The following is a 21,305-nucleotide window of genomic DNA, read 5'->3' on the forward strand; positions in this document are numbered from 1 at the left end:
TTTTATCACAAAGAGCAGGGAGGGATCTTTTCCCCAGCTGTTGACACAGGTTTGGATCGTTTGATTTTCCAACATGGAGAAGCAGGCACGGGCAGAGGAGAACGGGAGACGTCCCACTTTGCTGTCATCTTTTGGCTGGCTGCCTCTCAGCGTCATTCTGAACTCCGAATTGTTTACTGAAGGAAATCCCTTTTGATATTTATCAATAATTAAAACAAGACCCTCCTGTTTTTTGGGTGGTCCCTACACTCTGCACAGAATGACTTTTCCATCATGCACCAGTGGTCATAGGACTTGATCAGGTCCGCCACACAAATCTGTTGAGTCTTCGCAACAGGAAGGCATCTCCTCTTTTCAGGCACTTATCTGTATCCGGGGTTAAATATGCTTTGGCTGTTTGATGAGACCATTACAAGTGCACTTCAGACGGCAGAGTCGGCTATCCGTGTGGCACAGGGAGAGGATTACGGCTCATGGTGTGGCGGGTTAATGCCCCCATATGGCTCCATGAGAAGGCCTGGACAGGTACGCAGCACAAACAGCTGACGAGGGAGTCGGCTAATTATGTGAGCGGGGAAAAATGATAACCGTCTCTCACTCTGGTCTGCCTTAGCAGCCAGTCTGTTAAACTGAGAGCTCCTCGTGTGGGATGCCAAGAATTAGTAGGCAGACGTTAGTCAGACTCTTTCATGAGGCCTTCTGAAAAAGGCTCTTTGCAACAAGAATGCCATTGTTAGACCGCGCCAGGTTGCGTTCCTGACACTTTGCCTGTCAGCTGAGACCAATTGCCCACAAGGTCGACTCGTGTTATAAGAGCAGGCATAAACCACCACCTCTGCTCAACAGAGAACCAGATGCTTAGCGCTTATAATTGATCCCATGTGAAATCAAATCTCATTTCCCCCCCATCATTTGATGAGTAAATTAACACAAGCCCACGAGGTAAACGATGGCGGTGGTACCACGGGCGTGTGTGTCAGGCAGGTAGCGGTGACCCGCACCTCTCTCTGTGGCCCAGATTAAGACGTGGCGTCTGTTTGCTGACTGGGGTCGATGTCATCAGCAGGGAGGTCGGAGTTCATTTGTCTTTCTGACAGACTTTCAGGTGGTGTTCCAACGCTCTGGCAGAAGGCCACACTCACGCTGACCTCCACGAGTCGCACAATTAGTTACCCTTTGACCCCCAGAGTTCCACAATCAAACCCAGAGCACGGACAGGGCATGCTTCTGCATCCCAAGACCCAATTTACATACGTTTGCGCGTGTGTGTGTGTGTGTATTTATTTTAGGTCATTATCAAACTCGTTCCTATGTTTGGTGCTCCAGGAGGCATTGATGTAGTATGTGATTCAGTCTGACACTATGTAATAGCTCTGTACTCTGGGTTCGCACTTCAGCATACCGCCTGAAATTAGCAGAACAAAGCATTCGGCGGCAGAATGCATAAACAGGGACACCCCTGACATTGTGCTATATCTGTTTACACTCCATTCTTCTGGACTCATAAATATATAAAAGATCTATTGCTCCGCACCGGCGTGAATAGAGGCGGCTGCTGCAGACTGGAGACTGGAGCTCTTTTTTCTTTGTGGCTGAGGATTGTTATCACACTGCTTGGTTACTCGTGCTCTTAAATGCAGTAAAAGCTTTACATCACACCGGCACTCAGGGGTCACGGGGGCAGACGCACTTACCATTGTACCCTTGAGCACAACGTGTAAATCTTACCGCAGACCCACGCTTTCTGTTTTCACTTTCTATTATGTGTTCGCATTTCATGGCGTACTGGCATTGGCTGCTTGTCTGTCTCTCCCGGGGCTGTGTGTGTCACCGTCAAGCCATAATTCCCTGTCCTCACCGAGATTCGCCCCGTTGTGGCATTTCCCATAAGCAGGCAGAGAAGCCTCTGGAGGAGGAGAACCACGTCCAACTCGCCAGACTGGCCGACGACTCCAAGGCTATCTTTCCATGTTGTGATGAGAAATGACAGTTGCCGTGCCTTTGCACACCCCTCTCGTTTCTGTTTGTGTCCCTGGCGTGACAATGCTGCCAGTTTTGTAACCGCACAACTTCTTCCTCCTCCTCCCCATTCTTCTTCTTCTTCTCCTCCTCCTTCTTCTTCTTCCTCCTCCTCCTCTTCTTCTTCTTTGTCTTCCTCCTCCTCCTCCTACTCTTCTCCTCCTCCTCCTCCCTCTTCCTCATCATCTTCTTCTTCTTCTTTGTCTTCGTCATCATCATCGTGGTGTTTGGCCGTGTTGTGAGAAGGTCACATCGACAGTCTTGTTTGCTCACGCCGTCTGCACCCTGAGAGCGATTCGTCTGATCTCTCAACACGTGTAGAGGCTCGTCCAGGCAGGTGGCTAGCCTGCAAATCCTCAGCAAATTGAGTCGCTTTCTCTTGTCTGTCTGAATGGTTGAGCATTAATTCTGCGAGACACTTCTGCCCTAAGCTTGTTTGTTAGATACTTTAAGAGGGCCTTGTTTCATTTGAACTCATTGTAGGTTAAACTATTACAAGAAAGAGGAGATTAAAAACATTACAGTGATAGAGATTTTGAATTAATCAATAACATCAAAGAGTAAAAATACACTGTGTAGCAGAAAACGTTCCATCCAACTTTCTTTTTTCCTAGCCTCACCAGCCTCTTCTGGCTCATTTGAATATTAAGTGAAATGGATGTAGTAGCTTGCAGGCCACTTGCAGTTTTCCATTTTTCCTTGAAGGCTAAGTGGCGAAAATGTGCGAATGCACATTCTTGATAAGCAATGCATTCTCCACGACACTGAATGATTTTTTTTTCTTTTTTCTTTAGAATGAGCATGTGGATTAGTGCTCGCCATTCACTCCCTGGATAGTTTAGCCTACCTCCTTATCTTCCTGCGATTTAGTTGAATGCGTCTAGACATCTAACAATACTGGTTGGTAACGGCTTCGCTTATCATGGTATATTTTCCTATCAGCACTCTCACCAGTCTTCAACGGACCTTGTCCTCAAAAACTGGCAACAGGATTTCATTAATATTTCCGTCAGTGGCTAAAAGCCCTAGACTGATGTTACAATTTCTATTATTAGTGATAATTGCATTCACTGAGGAGCCATTGGAATGGTAATGGAATCTTTCATGATGAATTACTGTTTTCCCCTACCTAGACTGTTGCGCCAGGCTGATTCTGTCACTTGCAACTCTGTTGTTCCATTGTTCAGCTGACATACTGCAGCTTTGTGAAGACACAAAGGATGTCACTCTCGGAGATAATGCACTGCAGACTGGGAGTGGATAAAACAGAAAGGCTCAGTGCAGCTCACCTTGGCTCAGGGTGACTTGTGCCTTGCTTTATGTGCAGAGCTGAGGTTTCAAAATGGGAAACATGTTAACCTTTACTTTCCTGTGCCACCGTAGGCACTTTATGATATAATCTATTGAAGGTTATGGCCAGCGGCAGTTAGCTCGTTGTTCATATGCCTGAGCTGGTACATAAAAACAGGAATATGTGTCGACTAAAAAAATGCCATGTGCAGCAATGAACACTTACTGTGCCTCATTTTGTGTGTGCCTCCTCTCCGTGCACTGGTGTGACTTCTCACAGAGCCATTGTGGTTAGACTGGAACTCTAACCACAATGAAAAAGTTGAATTTCTATCCAAATGGCAGCGAGCCAGCGTTTAATTACTGTACCATCCATTCCATGGAGAAGTGGACAGAATAATTGTAGCAGAGTACTCAACATTTCACCCTGCCATCGCTTCCACATGGCTTCATCCTGATGAGTGTGAGCTGGTAGGATGTAGAAATAAAGAATTGTATTTTTTTTTACCTAGAGACCACATGACTCGAATGAATGAATTAATATTGTTTTAGTAACCAAATGTATTTAAGCAATTCAGTCCACAACTTGAGAATCTATATTTTTAACCCTCCTTTTGCGCTTGAATAACTGCCTTTGTATTTTTTTCCAGTAATTAACCAATTGCATGCACTTTGCATTTGTTGGTCTCTACTGCAGCCACAGGCTACCTTCCTTGGAGCAAAAAGAGCCCTGGGATGGAATCAGATTATTCACCATATGCTTTGGTAGTCCTTTTCCTCTCCCTTTCTAATGAACTGCAGGGAGCTGGCAGCGTGGAGCTCTCTATTAAATGGTAGACCCCACCCCCCACCCCCCCACCCATACAATGAACCATTCTGTGAATAGAACTCAAACAGTGGAACGATTTAGAAAGAGGAGAGGGAGGTGGCCATCCTCACTCCATATAGACTGAATGGGGAGGTGAAGCACTTGGATGTGTGATGTGTGAACTTAGCTGTTGCAATGGCAACCTTCTGTCTGCAGATGGAAATTTAGAGTGTCTTTTCTTAGGCAAAAAACAAGTCTCTCAGGAAGGGCCAGCGGATGTCTTGGAATACTGATGATCCGAATTAGCGATTGCACGGTAATGAGGACGGTGTAAAACCGTGGAGCAGAGTTCAAACTCATGTTACTCGCATTTTGAAAACGACACCATTCATATTCCTCTGTGTCAGCCTTGCTATACATGTAGGTCAGATTTTGGTAAAACATGCCAACCGTCAGCAGCCCACAACCCCCCCTACACAAAACGCACAATGCAGGTTTAGAGAAGGAGAGGAGGGTTACAAGCTGCTACTGTATACCTTTTTTTTTTTTAATAGCTGTCTGCTCCCCGAATGGGCCAGAGGATGTTTGCCCTCCTCCCCTATCCACTCGTCCCTCCCTTCTCCCCACCTCCCTACTGTCCTCCCTCTCACCTGCAGAGCTTACAACAGTGCCTGGCTCCCGCCTCTCCAGCTTGCCTGTTGAATTTTTCATTATTTACACGTTTTGGTTTGTTTCAGCAACCAAGTCTGGTAGGGAAAGAGATAACCACCTTGAGAGTTTCCAGCAGCCAAAACCCAGCTATACTAATTAGAAGTGCAAGGTAGTCGGTGAGAGCATACATAAACACAAACCATGGTGTCCCCCCGGTGAGGACGTCAAGGTGAGCAGCCTGGCTGCTGCCAGACTTTCTGCAGACCTGCTCGGCTGTGGAGGCGGGAGTTTTTCTGGGGAGACCAAAACTTTCTGTTTTATCCTGCTGCTCTATCCGGTGATGCAGCTGAGCATTACTGACACGTGGACCTTCCCCCCCACTAACGAGAAAACCTGGCTGTCTGTATTGTTCTCACTGCAACACTCTTTTCGACATTATTCCGGCCTCTGTGGAAGAAGAGAGGCTCTGGATATTATCAAATTTTTATGAAATGTACTTCAGCATGGCGATCATGTGGTGAATCATTCGCTGGGAGATGTCTAATGAAGATGTCTCCCGGCCCATCCTGGACCCTCCATCCTTTGGCCCTGGTTGGCCCCGCTGAGCTGATGACAGCTTGACAGATCTCGGCCTAAAACAGTGAAGACCGCCTTGGGTCCGCATAGGGGGAGACACAGAGAGAGAGAGAGAGAGACATGGGAAGGGGGGGAGGCAGGGGGAATGAAGTCTGTCCAAACAGTATGAAGGGAGCTTGTTTTCTTTGTGTTCGTGAGTGAACAGGAAAAGGTAATTAACTGGCCAAGTGGCGAAAGGCTGGAGTGATGGATGGGTGTGGTGTAAACAGACAGATGGGCCCAGGCGCATTTATGCACGCACATCCACACACACATCCACACACATCCACCCACACACACACACACACACACACAAACACGTGCTTTTTTCATTCATTTCTCCCCTCTTATGTATGCCACAATCTTCTGTAACTTTTCCATGTCAGTTTTCTTTTTTATTAAAAGTTTCCATCACACTCTCTTTCACCCTCCTACTATGTAATTCCCAATGGAACTGCAAGCACTTTCTACCTGGCAAATAAGCAAGGAGGCTAATGAAATAGTAACACAATTAATTGCAGTCATTTGATGGAATGTTTTTTTTTTTAGCTCTAGAAGCATCTGTATATGAGTCTATCTGTTTAACCCAGCAGAGGAAGCTGTAGGCTGCACTTCAAAATAAAATACAGCTGACTGGACTAACTACAGTGTTGACTGTGCAAGCAAGCTGTAGTTGGAAATATCGCAGCACATCGTAGCAAGGTATTAGAAAACAGCCACAACAGTGTTTATTATCCTGACCGTACTCCATGCTGCCAGGCTGACCCGAGTCTTTTACCGTGCACCCGGAGAAGCATCATTATCATGACATTAACAGTGTGGACAGGTGAAGCAGCCCTGGTTTGGTTGTGTCACTAGAGGGTGTAACCCATTTGCTGTTCCCTCAGCAACTGACTGTCAGTCAAAGGGAGCATGCTGAGTTACACAGAGCTGTAGGCTTGTCCTTATCCCCAGTACATCCCTCAGGCACAGTTGCTTTGAGACAGGGAGGCTTTTCTTGCCATTAAATGGAATGCAAATGAAAAAAAAACGTTGAACTTTGACTTTTTCCATCTCTAAACGGAGGTAATGTGCAGACTTCATTACTTGTTTGGTTCTCGTTGATCAGAATATTATTTAGTTGGAAGTTTTATCTTAACTTGTGAGGTTTTGAAGGAGGGGGGGGGAGTTTGCTTATTTCGATGTTGTGCTGCTCTTATTCGAGACTTATGTGTCATTATTACTCAGTTCACTGAGAGAATTGGGAATTTGGGAATGGTGCTGTTGTTCTGATAAAATTTGTGCACATATGACTGTAAAAAAGTCAGCAAAAAGGAGCCTTTCTCTGTCTGAGAGAAGTCCCCTCAGCAAAAAAGCAGTTTGCATTCTTGTATTTAATGTTGTTGTTGTTTTGGGGGGTTTTTTTGTTCATTATTTTTTTCAACATTTTAATTTTTGTTTTCCTATTGCAACTTTTTATTTTTTAACCATTTTTATTATTGGTAACCTAAGCAAAAGGCAATTTTACATCTAGCAAGGACTAAAGACTTATTTCAGAGATAAGGCGAGCCAAGATATTTCATTATCATTTAATGGACATGGAGCGTGCTCCAAATAGAAACAAGAGGATGAAGGAGGAAGCCGTTACAAAGTTTTTACGATGGCAAGAGTGAATTAATGTTTCAATTGCTTTCATCTGGCAACCTCATCAAGTAACGTCTGACAATGTGCTTCTGGTGCTAAACAGATACATACATACTAAATAGATACATACTAAACAGATACATACTAAACGGATACATACATACTAAATAGATACATACTAAATGGATACATACATGCTAAAGAGATGCATACTAAACAAATACATGCTAAATAGATGCATACTAAACCAATACATACTAAAGAGATGCATACTAAACAGTTTCTCGGTTTTGGAAAAGTCCTATTGTAGGTTCCTCAAACCTTGTCAAGTCAGCAGACAGGGGTAAACATCTGTTTGATGTGATATGGTGAGACGTCCCACCGAAGGCGTTCCCACAGAGTTAAATAATAGCATGCTAGTGTGACATCCTGAGTCATTGTCTTCCCTGCCTGCAAGCGGCAGGCAGTGGTTAAACTTAATGGTCTGTGTCCCACATCTACTGCTGGTGTTTCAGCACTAAAAAGTCCTTCCTGATCTCTAATCAGATCTATGAGTCGGTATGCTGAGGCTGTCCAGCTCACATCACAGCTCCAGGGCGCTCTGATGTGAGCTGGCTGGTGTGGAGGTGGGTCAGGGAGGAGGGGGTTGGCGGGGGGAGTTAGAGAAAATGCAGGGAGCAGACAGGGATTAGCCCACGGGATGTGGTTCTTTTATCCTGGGAATGTAATCTGTCTTAATGCCCGGTGTGCACCCGGGGCAAGGCCAGCAGCTGTGCTCGTTTTTCTCTGACCTGTCTGTCACAATGAGCCAGGCTACCTGTGGGAATGGAGGCCTGCTGGAAGCTCTCATCCTTACCCCGAGATCTGGACTTGGGCTCCTGCGGTTTATTGCGGGCCAGTCCCTTTGAGACTCACGGGGAACAACGTGGTCAGGGCAAACAGGCCAAGTAAACAGAGATGGCTCATTCTCCTCCTTCACTGGGAAACAGGGAAAGGGAAAGCAGACAATTGGGAGGCGAAGCGGCACCAGATTTGCCAGCTGTTATGGGGCGAATAAAAAAAAAACCCTGTCATAACAGTGCTGTAATGTGTTAAAGTTGTAACCAGATTCAACATTTCAAGTTAAAGTTGAACACAGCATACTGAAACATTGCGCAACAGTTGTTTGATTTGCAAATGACACATATTGTGCTTTTTTTTGAGTCAATCCCTTTTTCTCCCCAATTGTACTTGGCCAATTACCCTATTTTCCAAGCCATCCTGGTCACTGCTCCCCCCCTCTGCCGATCCGGGGAGGGCTGCAGACTACCACATGCCTCCTCCAATACATGTGGAGTCGCCAGCCGCTTCTTTTCACCTGACAGAGGAATTTCATCAAGGGGGGCATGGGAGGATCACGCTATTCCCCCAGTTCCCCCTCCCCCCTGAACAGTCACCCCAACTAACCAGAGGAGGTGCTAGTGCGGCAATCAGGACACATACTCACATCTGGCTTCCCACCAGCAGACACGGCCAATTGCGTCTGTAGGGACGACCAACCAGGCTTTTTATACCTTTATACCTTGTGCTTTTTATACCTTCATGCATAAGCGTCCCAACTTGTCTTCAGAATTGTGATGGAGTGGCCTGATCCTAATTAATATTAACATGATGTTAAGCGTGGGCGTATTTTTCTCATTTGGATGATTTGATCTAGCTGCATGTAAATGAGCATGTCGGATGACATTGTGAACATCAGACAGAAGAAAAGATCGGCTGAATTCAGGGAGCTCCTGAAAAAGAGCAATAGAAAAACTACATGCCTGCCTTTTATACTCTTTGCACAAAATGCATGACGATTAAAGTAAGAAGTTGTGTTAGAAGGTTTTAAGAGGGGGCATCCAGGTAGCGTGGTGGTCTATTCCGTTGCCTACCAACACAGGGATCCCGGTTCGAATTGTCGTGTTGCCTCCAGCTACAGACACAATTGGCTGTGTCTGCGGGTGGGAAGCCGGATGTAGGTATGTGTCCTGGTCGCTGCACTAGCGCCTTCTCTGGTTGGTCGGGCGCCTGTTCAGGGGGGGGGGGACTGGGAGTAATAGCATGATCCTTCCACACGCTACGTCCCTCTGGCGAAACTCCTCACAGTCAGGTGAAAAGAAGTGGCTGGTGACTCCACATGTATCGGAGGAGGCGTGTGGTAGTCTGCAGCCCTCCCAGATTGGCAGAGGGGGTGGAGCAGCAACCGGGACGACTCGGAAGATTGGGGTGATTGGCATAATACAGAGAAAAAGGAGGATATAAATTTAAGTGTTTCAGTTTCGGTGTGACTTGCCCAGACTCAGGGTAATTGTGTGGACAGACTTCAAAAAACCGCATGTTGTTCTCTTGACTCATAGTGGGAAATGTCACTCCACTGGTACAGTCATGGCAGAGAAAACAGAAGAAAGGGCTGGCAGACCAATTTGATCAGTTTAATATTCACTTCCTTGGGATTTGAACTGCTTCTTGTTTCCTTGTTGAATGCTCAGGAGAAACACATTGATCTGTGTGCGGTAAAGGTCACCTCTCTCTCTCTCTCTCTCTCTCTCTCTCTCTCTCTCTCTCTCTCTCTCTCTCTCTCTCTCTCTCTCTCTCTCTCTCTCTCTCTCTCTCTCTCTCTCTCTCTCTCTCTCTCTCTCTCTCTCTTCATGGAAGTTCACTCATTCATGGACATCACGCCAGTGCTGGACTAATTCTGCGGTTGAGCCTTTAAAATCACACTTAAACTGACATCCGTATCAAAGAAAAATACAAACCACGCGCATCAGGATGCCATGGGGGGAGCAACCAGTTGGCAGCACTCGACAACAATTAGGAGACCTGCTGACAAGCTCCGGGCCGTCAGAACTTTTCACTCTATTTCCAATCATGGATGCACATTGATGTAATTTCACTGCATCTCTTATTCCCACCGCTGGTTGGTCATCGGGAGCTTTAATGCCCTGGGAAATGTCTGCTCGGTTTAACTGGAATAGAAAATGTGGTTTCCCAGAGAATTTTACTTTTAAATGGAGCGTGCCTAAAAGTCTTTCGGTTAGCGAGGGGCCTCATGCATTTCAATTACTGTGACCTCCTCTTGATTTAAGTCAGCCCGCCGTGTCTGCTGGGCACGCCGTCGCAGAGATACATCAACGCTGAACGCAGACATGGTTAGATGCAGTTTCCCTTTGTGCGGTCGGAGAGAAGGCGTTTTTCAAATCACAAGATGCTCATGAGATGAAGGGGGGGGTGTCAATGAAGAATCTCGTCGGTGTGAATTTTCCTGGTCCCATTTGTAAGCTTGGGAGCCAGGAGGGGGAGAGAAATCACATACATTTTCCGCCCCCCTCCCCATCCCCTCATCCGTAAGTGGTTACAGCTGAGCTCGTTTCAATCAGCCCCTGGGCACGGGATGTCTGTGATGATGTGATGACACCCGCTTTCCATTCAGATGGACACTCACACAGTTAGGCAATCTCCCTCTCCGTCTCTCTCTGTCTCTCTCTCACTCTCTCTCGCTCTCTACCTTTATTTATCTCTCTCTTGCTGCTGCTCTCGTTTCATCATGGTTAGTGTGAGGGACAGAGACAAACTTGCGCCCCTAAAAGCTGCGATGGGCTCATTCCACAGGCAGGTTTCTCTCCCCCTGCAGCATGCCGGGCGCACCTCCTTTCCATAATAAGGGCGTTGCGTCCGACTACATTAGTCCCCAGAGTTTAATAAAGATCAGCACCGACAGGCAGTAAAGCAATGCAACCACCACCCACATGCAGCCTCCAAGCTGGGGGGGGGGCACAACCCCAAAATGCCCCCAGCCCTCCCTCAACCGTCTTTCTGTCGCCCTCTCTTCTTGTCTCTCTTTCCCCTCTCCCTCCTCTCGTCATTCTACTAGTTAGATTCTCTCCGTCTGGAGTGCAAGTGTTGAAAAGCTCTCGACATCTTCCACTTGTGCAGGACACCGGCTGAGGAGGCAGAGGTCTGAAGTTATCCCACCTGTCTCTGCAGACAGGAGCGCTTTGAACACCCCGTACTGTTGTCTGTCGTTGTATGTTGTTACTGTGTGCCGTCAGATGCACTGTTGTCTGATGTGCACAGTGCTGTGGAAAGGAATTTCCCCTTGGGGATAATAAAGTCTACAGTCTAAACATGCACATTGTGTTGATGCCATGCACTACACGAGTCTCTGAAAGACGGCTCCTTTTCACACCCACTTGCACCTGTCAGTGATAGATCACATTGATAATAAAAGCAACAATATGGCGTTGGGGCCGCGCGCACTCATGCATATGTTTCACGTTTTCCCACACAGAGCCTCTCAAGGCCTCTTTAGTTTGCAAGTTTGTATGGTGACTTGGCACCGAACTCTCAGAGTAAAGACAGCTTCTATGAGCAACAACGCCAATACTTTCAGTGGGCTTTGTTATATTAAACGTATATTCCAACTGGCTTCCTTCTGAAAAAGTGTAAAAATAACAAACTAGAGCCACGACAGTTTAGTTGTCCTTTTTCTCTACACCGCATGTGCCAGGATGGATTGACTGACCTTCATTTGCTTCGCATCCTCCATACCCCCAACATCATCATCATCATTCACAACATCACCATCATCACCAGGAGCCTCGCGGCCCTGACCCCACGTTCACTCCACAGGACATAAAGCCTACAGTCAGCTTTACTGGAGAAAGCCATGCTCTAACCTCCTGAATCCTAACAGAATAGCAGATGGGCTCAGCTTTGTGTGTCTTTTTATTAGCTCCCCTAAATCAACACCTAACAATGGATGGCGGGAGGAAGGTACAGCATGGATAGAGGTGGGGGGGGGATTGATTTCTTCCATCTAGCCATGCCCTGAGGTGGGGTAGGGTTGGTTTGCTGTATAAAGAGTAAGGGATGATGGAAGGGCAGGGTTTTACTGGTTATGACTCCACTTCAATTTCCTGTCTTGGAACCAAAATGCATGAAGCCAGACTAGACCATGCAAATGGAGGCTTTATGGTATTTACTTTCTTTCTTTCTCAGATTTCTCTTCCTATTAGTCATGGACCCAGGGAACATTGGACCTGCCTTCCATTCCATTGCGGTGCATAAATATCCTGCCTTAGCATTGTAGAAAAGATCACTCACATATACTAATGCATGTCACTAATGCATGTTAAGGCATTAGGTATAATTCTGTAAAGCTTTGTCATATTTGCATTGTATGCCTTTTACATTTAGATGCATGCTCACTGGTATAGCTTCATTCCCCCCAACTCCATCAGGTGATAACTGTAGTTGATATGTTTAACATAAGCTAACCTAAGTCCATCGGTATTACATACTCCACAGTAAGATGTGTGGGGTTTTCTATAGTCTGAGCATACTGGGTTTTGCCTGCATACTATCCATGCCCGTCCAAGTGTAAAATAAGTCGTTTATATGGTAAATTACTAACCAGAAGCGAAAGCGATAGCTAGTATGGGGAGATTGTTTTGATTTAATGTCAGGTTAAAAATGAAGGCCAGTCACAGTCCTGTGCCTTAACATCCTCTATCACATTGCTCAATCTCTTGAAGAGAATATGTCCGTATATACCCCAGACAGACATGGCCACCCTTCTGGGCAGACTGAGTGTAATCAGTGACTAGTCTATTTGTTTGAAAGTCAGATATGGAAGATGTTTCAATTAGGATAAAATGTCTAGTTTTCAGTATTGCAGTGCTAAATTTTGCACGATTATGCTTACTGATAACATTAATGTCGGCAGACAAAGGTCAACTAAAAGTCTCTCTATTGAGCTGCTTTCATAGGGTGGAGATTTAGAGTCCCAGTGCCTGTCTCCATGGGCTCTAAGTCGATTGGGCTAGCTGTATTAAGTGGCACTGCATTAGGGCAGTGGATTGTTGTTTGCCCACCATCTCATCCGCCTGATCACCTCCGAGGAGCCACGGAGCAGAGGCCTCATAAACATTTATGTACGGGTTGTGGGCTCCTGTCTCAGGTCATGACTCCACTGGGCAGGTACCCAGTGCCCCTTTATGCCTCTTAAGAGACTGTGTTGTGTGTGTGTATGTGCATGTGCATGTGCACGTGTGTTCATCTAATACGGAAAGAAAAGTTATGTGCCCTCCTCACTTAGAGCATTAAGAATAAAACGACTTGAACAGTAATTATTTGTGGGGGGGCTTGCTAGCCAATGGCTGTTTTGTCTTCTGTGTCCTCCCAGCTCCACCGGAGGAGATAGTTATCTTCACATTGGGTGTCTTATCATGTGTTTTCATGCTGAGACACCTATTATATGTAAATAGCATGGCTCTGGACTCTGAAATTTTCTCAGTCGTTGTTTTCTTTTTGTTGTTCGTCCCAAGCTGAGACGGACACCATAGGGAGCCTTCTCAGAGACGAAGGGAAATGACAAATCTCCATCGGTGACCCTCTCAAACAGCAGTAATGAGCTTGAACTATGCTTTGTCTTCTTTGTTCTGCAGGCACAAACAGTATTTGAAAAATAAATGAAAGATATTTTAGTTTTCAGGTTGTGTCTGTAAGTAATGCCCAAGCTATGCCTCTGTGGGGTCTTCCACTAATCCTCCTTAGTCCTGTTTCCGCCTTATCTTCTGACATTTGGCCACGTTGTTTGTCTTGTGGAGTCCTAGCTTCCAAACAGACACCATGAAGTGAGCACATGCCTGGGGAACCTGATCGGTACTCTCTGGTTGCAGGCAGGCTGGAGCAACTCAGTCTAAACAAACAGGCGTACAGAGGAGGAGGAAGTGGTTAAGGCAGGGAGTGAGGGTCCCGGAGGGCAGTAAGAGACCACACTGGTTGCAGACCACTGACACGCCTGGAAAATGTGAACAACATTCAGGAAATCCTTCCATTAGTGCAGATATGGAGACGTGCCCTACCCGAAGATTGTAAACGTAGAGTTTGTGGGTGAGCGTATAGTACGGTGATTTTTCTTTTAATACGGCTCTATATGTGTGTGTTTACTCTGCAGGATCCTGGATATGCAGCCTTCCTCTTTGAGCAGCTCCAGGCATCTGGGAGCCATGAAGCCAGTGTCAGCTGTTGCCAGGTGTGCTCCACGCCCCTCTACCAACTGAGGCAGGAGGCCCTGCAGATGCTTCATGCCCCAGTCATCTCCTTCAGCTCCGACATGCCTGCCCTACCATCCACAACCTTGTTAGGGCAGCCCTCGCGATTCACAATCTCATCCTCGAGTACCCATGTAAAACAGCCCTCCAAAACCCATCACCTTGCCCACACAGCCCTTCCCATTGGGGAGCGGCGCAAAGGGCTGGGCTGGCCACAAGGCTCCTCTGTCTCTTCAGGGCCAAAGACCAGTGTCCAGGTTACTGTTGGAGGAGGGCAGCTAACTGGAGCCCTGAGCTCAGTCACCATCCAGGCCCAGCAGTATCTTGAGGGCATGTGGAGCATCTCCAGAGTCAATAACTTCCTCCCTCAGCCTAACCTGGTAGGTCTTTGTCATCATTCAACCTTGTACATTTACTGTTTACATTTTAGGCATCACGCTGATGCTGTTATCTATCCATTGTGCCTTACAAAGAGTACAATAGTAGAATAAGCTTCAGTTCCTAGATCACCACACTGACAGGCAGCCAACAGAGGGAGGCAAAGGTCAGGGCCTTTGTGCCTTTACAATATTCCTTTGACCTCAGAACCATTATGTAAGAATGAAGTGCCTGGAAGAAATAGATTAAAAGCTATAGAGAGAGAAGATTGTTAGAGTAACTGTCAGTAAAGACGAGGGTCATCCAGTGTCATCCACTGGGGAGAAAATGACAATAACTATTCAAATTAATAATCTTTATGATTAGCTGATGACAAATTTGAAAAAACGTGCTTCTTATGTTTTTTTTTTCTAAATGTCCCATCGTAGTGCTCAGTCAGGGCGGGTCATATCAACAGAAAGGCGACGTGGCGTACCTTTAAAGCGATGAGATCCTCCAGAGGTTTTGTATGTCAGAACTCTGCAGGAGTTTTGACCTCTCATTCCTCGGTAGTCAAGGAGCCTGCATGGGTGATCTAAGGTCACAGGTTAATCTGCTGTCCTACACCTCAAGGGTATTTCAAATAACCAGCTCACAGTATCTCTATAACTCCCCCTCTGATGCAGGATAAGGGTAAGTCACTTCTCTGTTTGATGTCTCAGAGGCTGTGGATCTCCTTGAGCCCCCCCCCCCCAATCTGGTGTGGTGCACCTCCATTATTACATTAGATCATATATTTCCCTCTTAAAGGGATAGTTGGGACCCCCCCCCCTTTCTTCCCAATTGTACTTGGCCAAATACCCTATTTTCCGAGCTGTCCCAGTTGCTGCTCAACCTCCTCTACCAATCCAGGGAGGGCTGCAGACTACCACATACTTCCTCCACTACATGTGGAGTCGCCAGTCAGCCCTTGAAGCAAATTTGTAAGTTGTGATATTGGGCTATACAAATAAAGTTGATTTGACTTGACAGTGAGGAGTTTTGCCAAGGGGACGTAGCAAGTGGGAACCCACATCCAGCTTCCCACCAGCAGACACGGCCAATTGTGTCTGTAGGGATGCCCAACCAAGCCGGAAGTAACACTGGGATTCGAACTGGTGATCCCCATGTTGGTAGGCAACGGAATAGACCGCTATGCTACTCGGGAAGTCCCATAGTTGAGATTTTTCGACACAAGGCGGTGGTGTGAGTTACTCACAAGGTGGTAGCATGGACATAGGCCTGGTCAGTGGGTTTCTATGTTTGGAGATCTGGTTGCTTGTTGCAGCAAAATTCGAGAGTTTGTCAGAGAAAAATCAATGGCAGTGTATGGGCTCGGCTAACAAAGCCGAATTCAATGCTTCTCATGTATTACCATTGCCTTTTCTCCTCACAGACTGACACTATGAGTCTTATTTTGTTTGCTCAAGAACGATGGAGTATAGTGTAGCAATGTATATAGTATAGTACTGACATGCTGGCATTCTTCAACAAATTAGTTCAAACATACAGCGCTGACCACTGAGGAGGAAGCGCATCGGAAATACATGAAACATGTTGTATTTTGTTGTGGATGGTCGAAACGTATTTTGTGTGTTGGGTTGTTACTTAAAATGATTTTGTTCACTGCATCAATCCATGCATCAGTATACCTACTTGTGAATAACTTATCTGCCTTGTGTCAAAAAACCCAAACTGTCCCTTCAATGCATTATTCTTATTGACTAATGCTTTTACATATTCTGGAGAAGTCCGAAGAGTCATGGGTAATTGTGAGCATCGTTCTTGACTATTGGCTCTTTTTTATTTCTGGCTGTTAATTAAAGATCTATACCAATGAGGAATCCCCCTGTTCCAACAGTGACATATGGTCACAGACATGACACTGACATGCCTCTGTGACATTCAACACCTGACAGACTGAACAAACTCGCTAGTCACTCTGCATGTTTACCTCTCCTATTCCTCACACTTTAGTTTCTCCCATCCCAGGCCCTAAAGTGGAGGTGGAGCCTCAATTATGCATTTGGTGTGTGTGTGTGTGTGTGTGTGTGTGTGTGTGTGTGTGTGTGTGTGTGTGTGTGTGTGTGTGTGTGTGTGTGTGTGTGTCCACAGCTAATCTCACAAACTACTGGACCTATCAGCCTAAAATCTTTGGTGCACAGTTATGACTATATGATGAAGAACCTCTCATGATTGCAGTGATTCAGAACCTTCGAAAATAATTTGTTCTCGGTATCGGCACTCTTTCTCCTCATTCACCCCCCCCCCTTTTCTCCCCAATTGTATTTGGCCAATTACCCCACTCTACCGAGCCGTCCCAGGCATTGTTGCGCCCCTCTGTTGATCCGGGGAGGGCTGCAGACTACCACATGCCTCCTCCGATACATGTGGAGTCACCAGCTGCTTCTTTTCACCTGACAGAGAGGAGTTTCGCCGGGGGGGCATAGCGCGTGGGAGGATCACACTATTCCCCCCAGTTCCCGCTCCCCCCTACACAGGCGCCCCAACTGACCAGAGGAGGCTCTAGTGCAGCGACCAGGACACATACCCACATCCGGCTTCCCACCCGCAGACACGGCCAATTGTGTCTGTAGGGACGACCAACCAAGCTGGAGCTAACACAGGTATTCGAACCGGCGATCCCCATGTAGATAGGCAACGGAATACACTGCCACGCTACCCGGACACCCTCCTTCACTCTCTAGCCCGCCTGACTAACACTGCTTTCCGTCGCTGCCCAATATAAGTCAATTTGTGCACATGCGTGACTCACATCTACGGTTGGTGAAGTGACTAAACATGTTTTCGGCTGTGAGTCTTGAAAGTAAACGAGAAGTCAACTGTATTTCTCAAGTCAGCAAATCATTCACAGTTAATCCCAACACAGGAGAACTGGAGGAACACTGGATGAAACAAAAACGATAACCTCTGTCTTTATTTTCCCAGGGTTAGGATTAGACTGAAATGGTCGCATAGCAAACCTTTTCCTTTTGGTTCATATTAGAGTCGGTTGCATTTGTGCGAGGGTCCATCTAGGAGGCTGTGCATCTGCAGACTGATAGGCAACACATTTTTATTAGGTAGAATTTTAGCTTAAGCGCTGCACATTAACAACCTTTTTTCCCCCTATATTTCCCATTCAGTCGACATTGGCACTGCGCCAAAGTCTTATAACAGCAGGAAAAACACTGATTTTTCTGTGTGTGTGTGTGTGTGTGTGTGTGTGTGTGTGTGTGTGTGTGTGTGTGTGTGTGTGTATCTGTCCGCTGACAGTCTCATACTACTGGGCCTGTCAGCCCAATAATTTTTGTGCACAGTTATGACTGTGTGGTCAAGGACCCTGTGGTTGTGGTGATCCAAAACCTTTGCAAAATCCGTTTTATACCACAACTGTGTGCTAACTCCTCAGCTGTTTTTTTTTTTTTTGCCCAAGCCCGAGCCCCGGAGAAGGGGAGCTCTGCACTCTACCGAGTGTACTCTTCTAGTTCCTTTCTATTTCTGTCGTTCTCTGGTTTAGCCACACGCACAACTGCAATTTATTATAGGCTTTGTTTGTGTTATTTCTTCCTTTCTGCTTGGAAATTGAAGACAGTAATTCACTCCCTCTTTTTAATGTCAACATGTGGCTTCAGAACCAGTCTATGGTAGGCCACCAAAAAGCTTTTAACAGTGTGTGCGTAATCTAGGGCAAATCAAAAGACCTGGCCATTAAAGGCAGAGGCTGACTTGTGTTTGCCATCCATGTGTCTAAAAGCAATTAGTGGCCCCGGATGCTGTGATGTGTTGCTCAATGCCGCATATAGCTGAGGCTGGGGCCTCCTCTGAGATGGAGAAATGTCCCTTCAGGATATGGAGTCTCACACAGCAGAAATGAGCATGGTGGTATTTTCTAAAGCCTGTTTTCTTTCATTAAAACCATACCCTTCAGAATGACAAGAGCTCACACCAGCCCCGTTGCCCCGGGAGTTGTGCTGCGCCAAAAGGCAGGAGTTTTTAATTCATGATTCCCATTTGATTTCTTTGTGAGGAAAGTATGTAGCGTTGCTCAGACAAAAGGACGAGGGATGACGTCTGTTTGATAGCAATCCTACAGAGTGCATCAACCAGGGAGCCTGGGACGGCCCATTATAGGGCACCTTGAATCCCTCATATGAGAAAAGGTCCTGGTTTGCACTTGGAATATTTGTTGTGGGTTTAATGTCACTGGAGTGGAGATTACATCTACGCATCTCTCGTTTAACAAATGAAATCCAGTGAAACATGGTTGACATGGTTGGGCGTCATTGTTGTCAATACAGGTCTGGAACTCTCTTCACAAGCTGTTGCACTCCACTCCCCAGTTTCTTTGGACCTGGCAAAGAAAAACACAAGAACCTTGATAAACTCCCACTGCACCATTGCTCCTTTAACACCTACTGTTGCTAGCTGGGAAGAGCCACGGTTGTTTGAACGAGGAAGCTAAACGCAGGTAACCGTATTCCTAGTAATCTTTAACAATGCAGAAGTCAAAATGGCTAATTGATTGACCCGAAGCAGTTATTCACCCTCTGCTCCATAAAATCCGCAACCACATGTGTGCTAATCTGCTAAGACCAAGTGCTCTTGACCCAGGAGGGTTTCAGTGTGGGCTTCTGGCCGACTGGTGGCCTGCTGCCCTGGACTGCTTGAATGCCACCAATCTGAAGCCCAGCAGACTGTCTTGGCGGCTGTCCGCCTTGGTGCAGCTGGGCTCACATGGCGGCGTGCCACAGAGAGAGACGATGAGAGGGAAGGATGCAGGATGCACTGCAAAACTGCCATGTCCAAACTGAGACAAAAACAACATATTCAAGTAGTCAAAATGCCCCCAATCCTGCTAAGATATTTCAGCTAGGTGAGATTTCCTGAATCTAGACAAAATCACTTGTTTAATTGAAAGACCCTAAAACAAGTTAAATTGCATTGATTTTAAGCTGCTCTGTCTAGTCGGGAGCATAATGTTATGTCTAATCATGCAGTCACTGCACAAGACAACTTAAAGCAGTTCTCTAGGGGGTGTCCGGTAGCATGGCGGTCTATTCCATTGCCCACCAACACGGGGATCAGCGGCTCGAATCCCCATGTTACCTCCGGCTTGGTGGGGCGTCCCCACAGAAACAATTGGCCGTGTCTGCGGCAGTGGCATAACCAGGAATATTTTTATAGGTGGGCCTGAGTGAAAAGGGGTGGGCCAAAATTTTCCAGCAATAATCTTTCAAACAAGACGCAAATTCGAACACATTACAGCAGTGAAGACATAACACAGGTTTTTAGTATGTGACCAAGAAACATACTAAAACTTTAATAAAAACCCACTTAAACAAATACCACGCCAGTCATTCTCGCCAGGCTCTGCACAACCATTTAAACATCACTGAGGAAAACAGTCTAAAAGATCATGATACAACATGTAAGCTATAGGCCTATAGTGCACGTTTTACAGCACAATGTGTAGACGCCGAGGGCGAGCGTTGAAGATGGAGATTATTTCATCATAGTCCAAAGAGTCAGTAAGTTCCCTTTCAAAGGACAACAGGGATAGATTGTTGAGGCGTGCAGTTAGCATGGAAGATCTTAGACATGTTTTGATACGGCCTGTAGTGGAGAAGAGTCTTTCAACAGTACATGAAGTCAGGGGAATGGGGATCATTGCCCTTAACAGTCTGTTAATGTTTGGGAAAACGTCAGAGTTGCAGCTGTCCAGCACTTCAATGAGGGATGGGTAACACTGACCCCTCTCCACTTTACGACGCAGTGCCTGAATGAAAACGGTCCATTCCGAACCCCCAAATTTACCAAGTGCAATACAGTGGGGGGGTTTGCTAGCCTGATGTTTCGAGCATGCCTGGCGGAGGTGCTTCCAATCTACAAACCCGCTTCGAAAAAGCGTGTTTTCCATATGGGGCTCGGGGAAATGCCTACTCATTTTTTACAGAAAACAGCGTTCCTTGCTGAGCTGTATTCAAGCCACTTAAATTCTTCATACCACTTATGGGAAAAAGAACGTAATTTTCCTGAAATGTTGGTTGCGGGGAACACTAATTTAGGCTGCGAGGGTGGCTCATCCACAGCAGACAAATCTGACGGTGGCATGGTCAAGGGAATCGTCTCACCGTCGTCAGAGGGGGGAGGAGAAGCTGCCTGCAACGGAGAAGCTGTAGCCTCCTCTGTCGTTCTCTCCGGCGGTATCTCACTCTCATTGGGCGGCTCAGTCGGTGCTGGAGCAGGTGTGCTTTCCTCCTCTCCATCCGTGGCTTTTTAAAAAAGCGGAAGATTGAACTTTGTTTCGCCATTCCATAAGTTATGGCTAACTGGTGGCTATTGGCTAGTTAGCAGCAGTGAAAAATACAGAGCGTGATGGTATGCGCGCTCAGATTTTGCAGTTCTACGTACGTAAAAGGGGCCGGCCTATGTGCTTGTAAGCCAGCGTGATTGGGTGGGCCTGGGCTTGAAATGGGTGGGCCTGTGACAGGCCAGGCCCACCCGTGGTTACGCCCCTGGTCTGCGGGTGGGAAGCTGGTGGGTATATGTCCTGGTCGCTGTACTAGCACCTCCTCTGGTCAGTTGGGGGTGCCTGTTCAGGGGGGAGGGGGAACTGGGGGGAATAGCATGATCCTCCCACACGCTACGTCCCCCTGGCGAAACACCTCACTGTCAGGTGAAAAGAAGTGGCTGGTGACTCCGCGTGTATTGGAGGAGGCATGTGGTAGTCTGCAGCCCTCCCCAGATCAGCAGAGGGGGTGGAGCAGCAACTGGGATGGCTCAGAAGAGTGGGGTAATTGGCCAGATACAATTGGAGAGAAAAA

General features: G+C 46.6%; 1 protein-coding gene across 1 annotated transcript in view; it reads left to right on the plus strand.

Annotated features, from left to right (window-relative positions):
• The first annotated feature begins 384 nt into the window (after positions 1 to 384).
• kif26ab (kinesin family member 26Ab) overlaps positions 385 to 21,305 on the plus strand; it is a 63,541-nt gene continuing 42,620 nt past the window's right edge. The window contains exons 1-2 of the mRNA XM_056295376.1: positions 385 to 525; positions 13,986 to 14,462. Coding sequence (XP_056151351.1) covers positions 385 to 525; positions 13,986 to 14,462 — 618 coding nt within the window. The remainder of the gene's footprint in view (positions 526 to 13,985; positions 14,463 to 21,305) is intronic.

This window comes from Lampris incognitus, chromosome 16 (assembly GCF_029633865.1).
Source record: "Lampris incognitus isolate fLamInc1 chromosome 16, fLamInc1.hap2, whole genome shotgun sequence".
NCBI classification, from domain to species: Eukaryota; Metazoa; Chordata; class Actinopteri; order Lampriformes; family Lampridae; genus Lampris; species Lampris incognitus.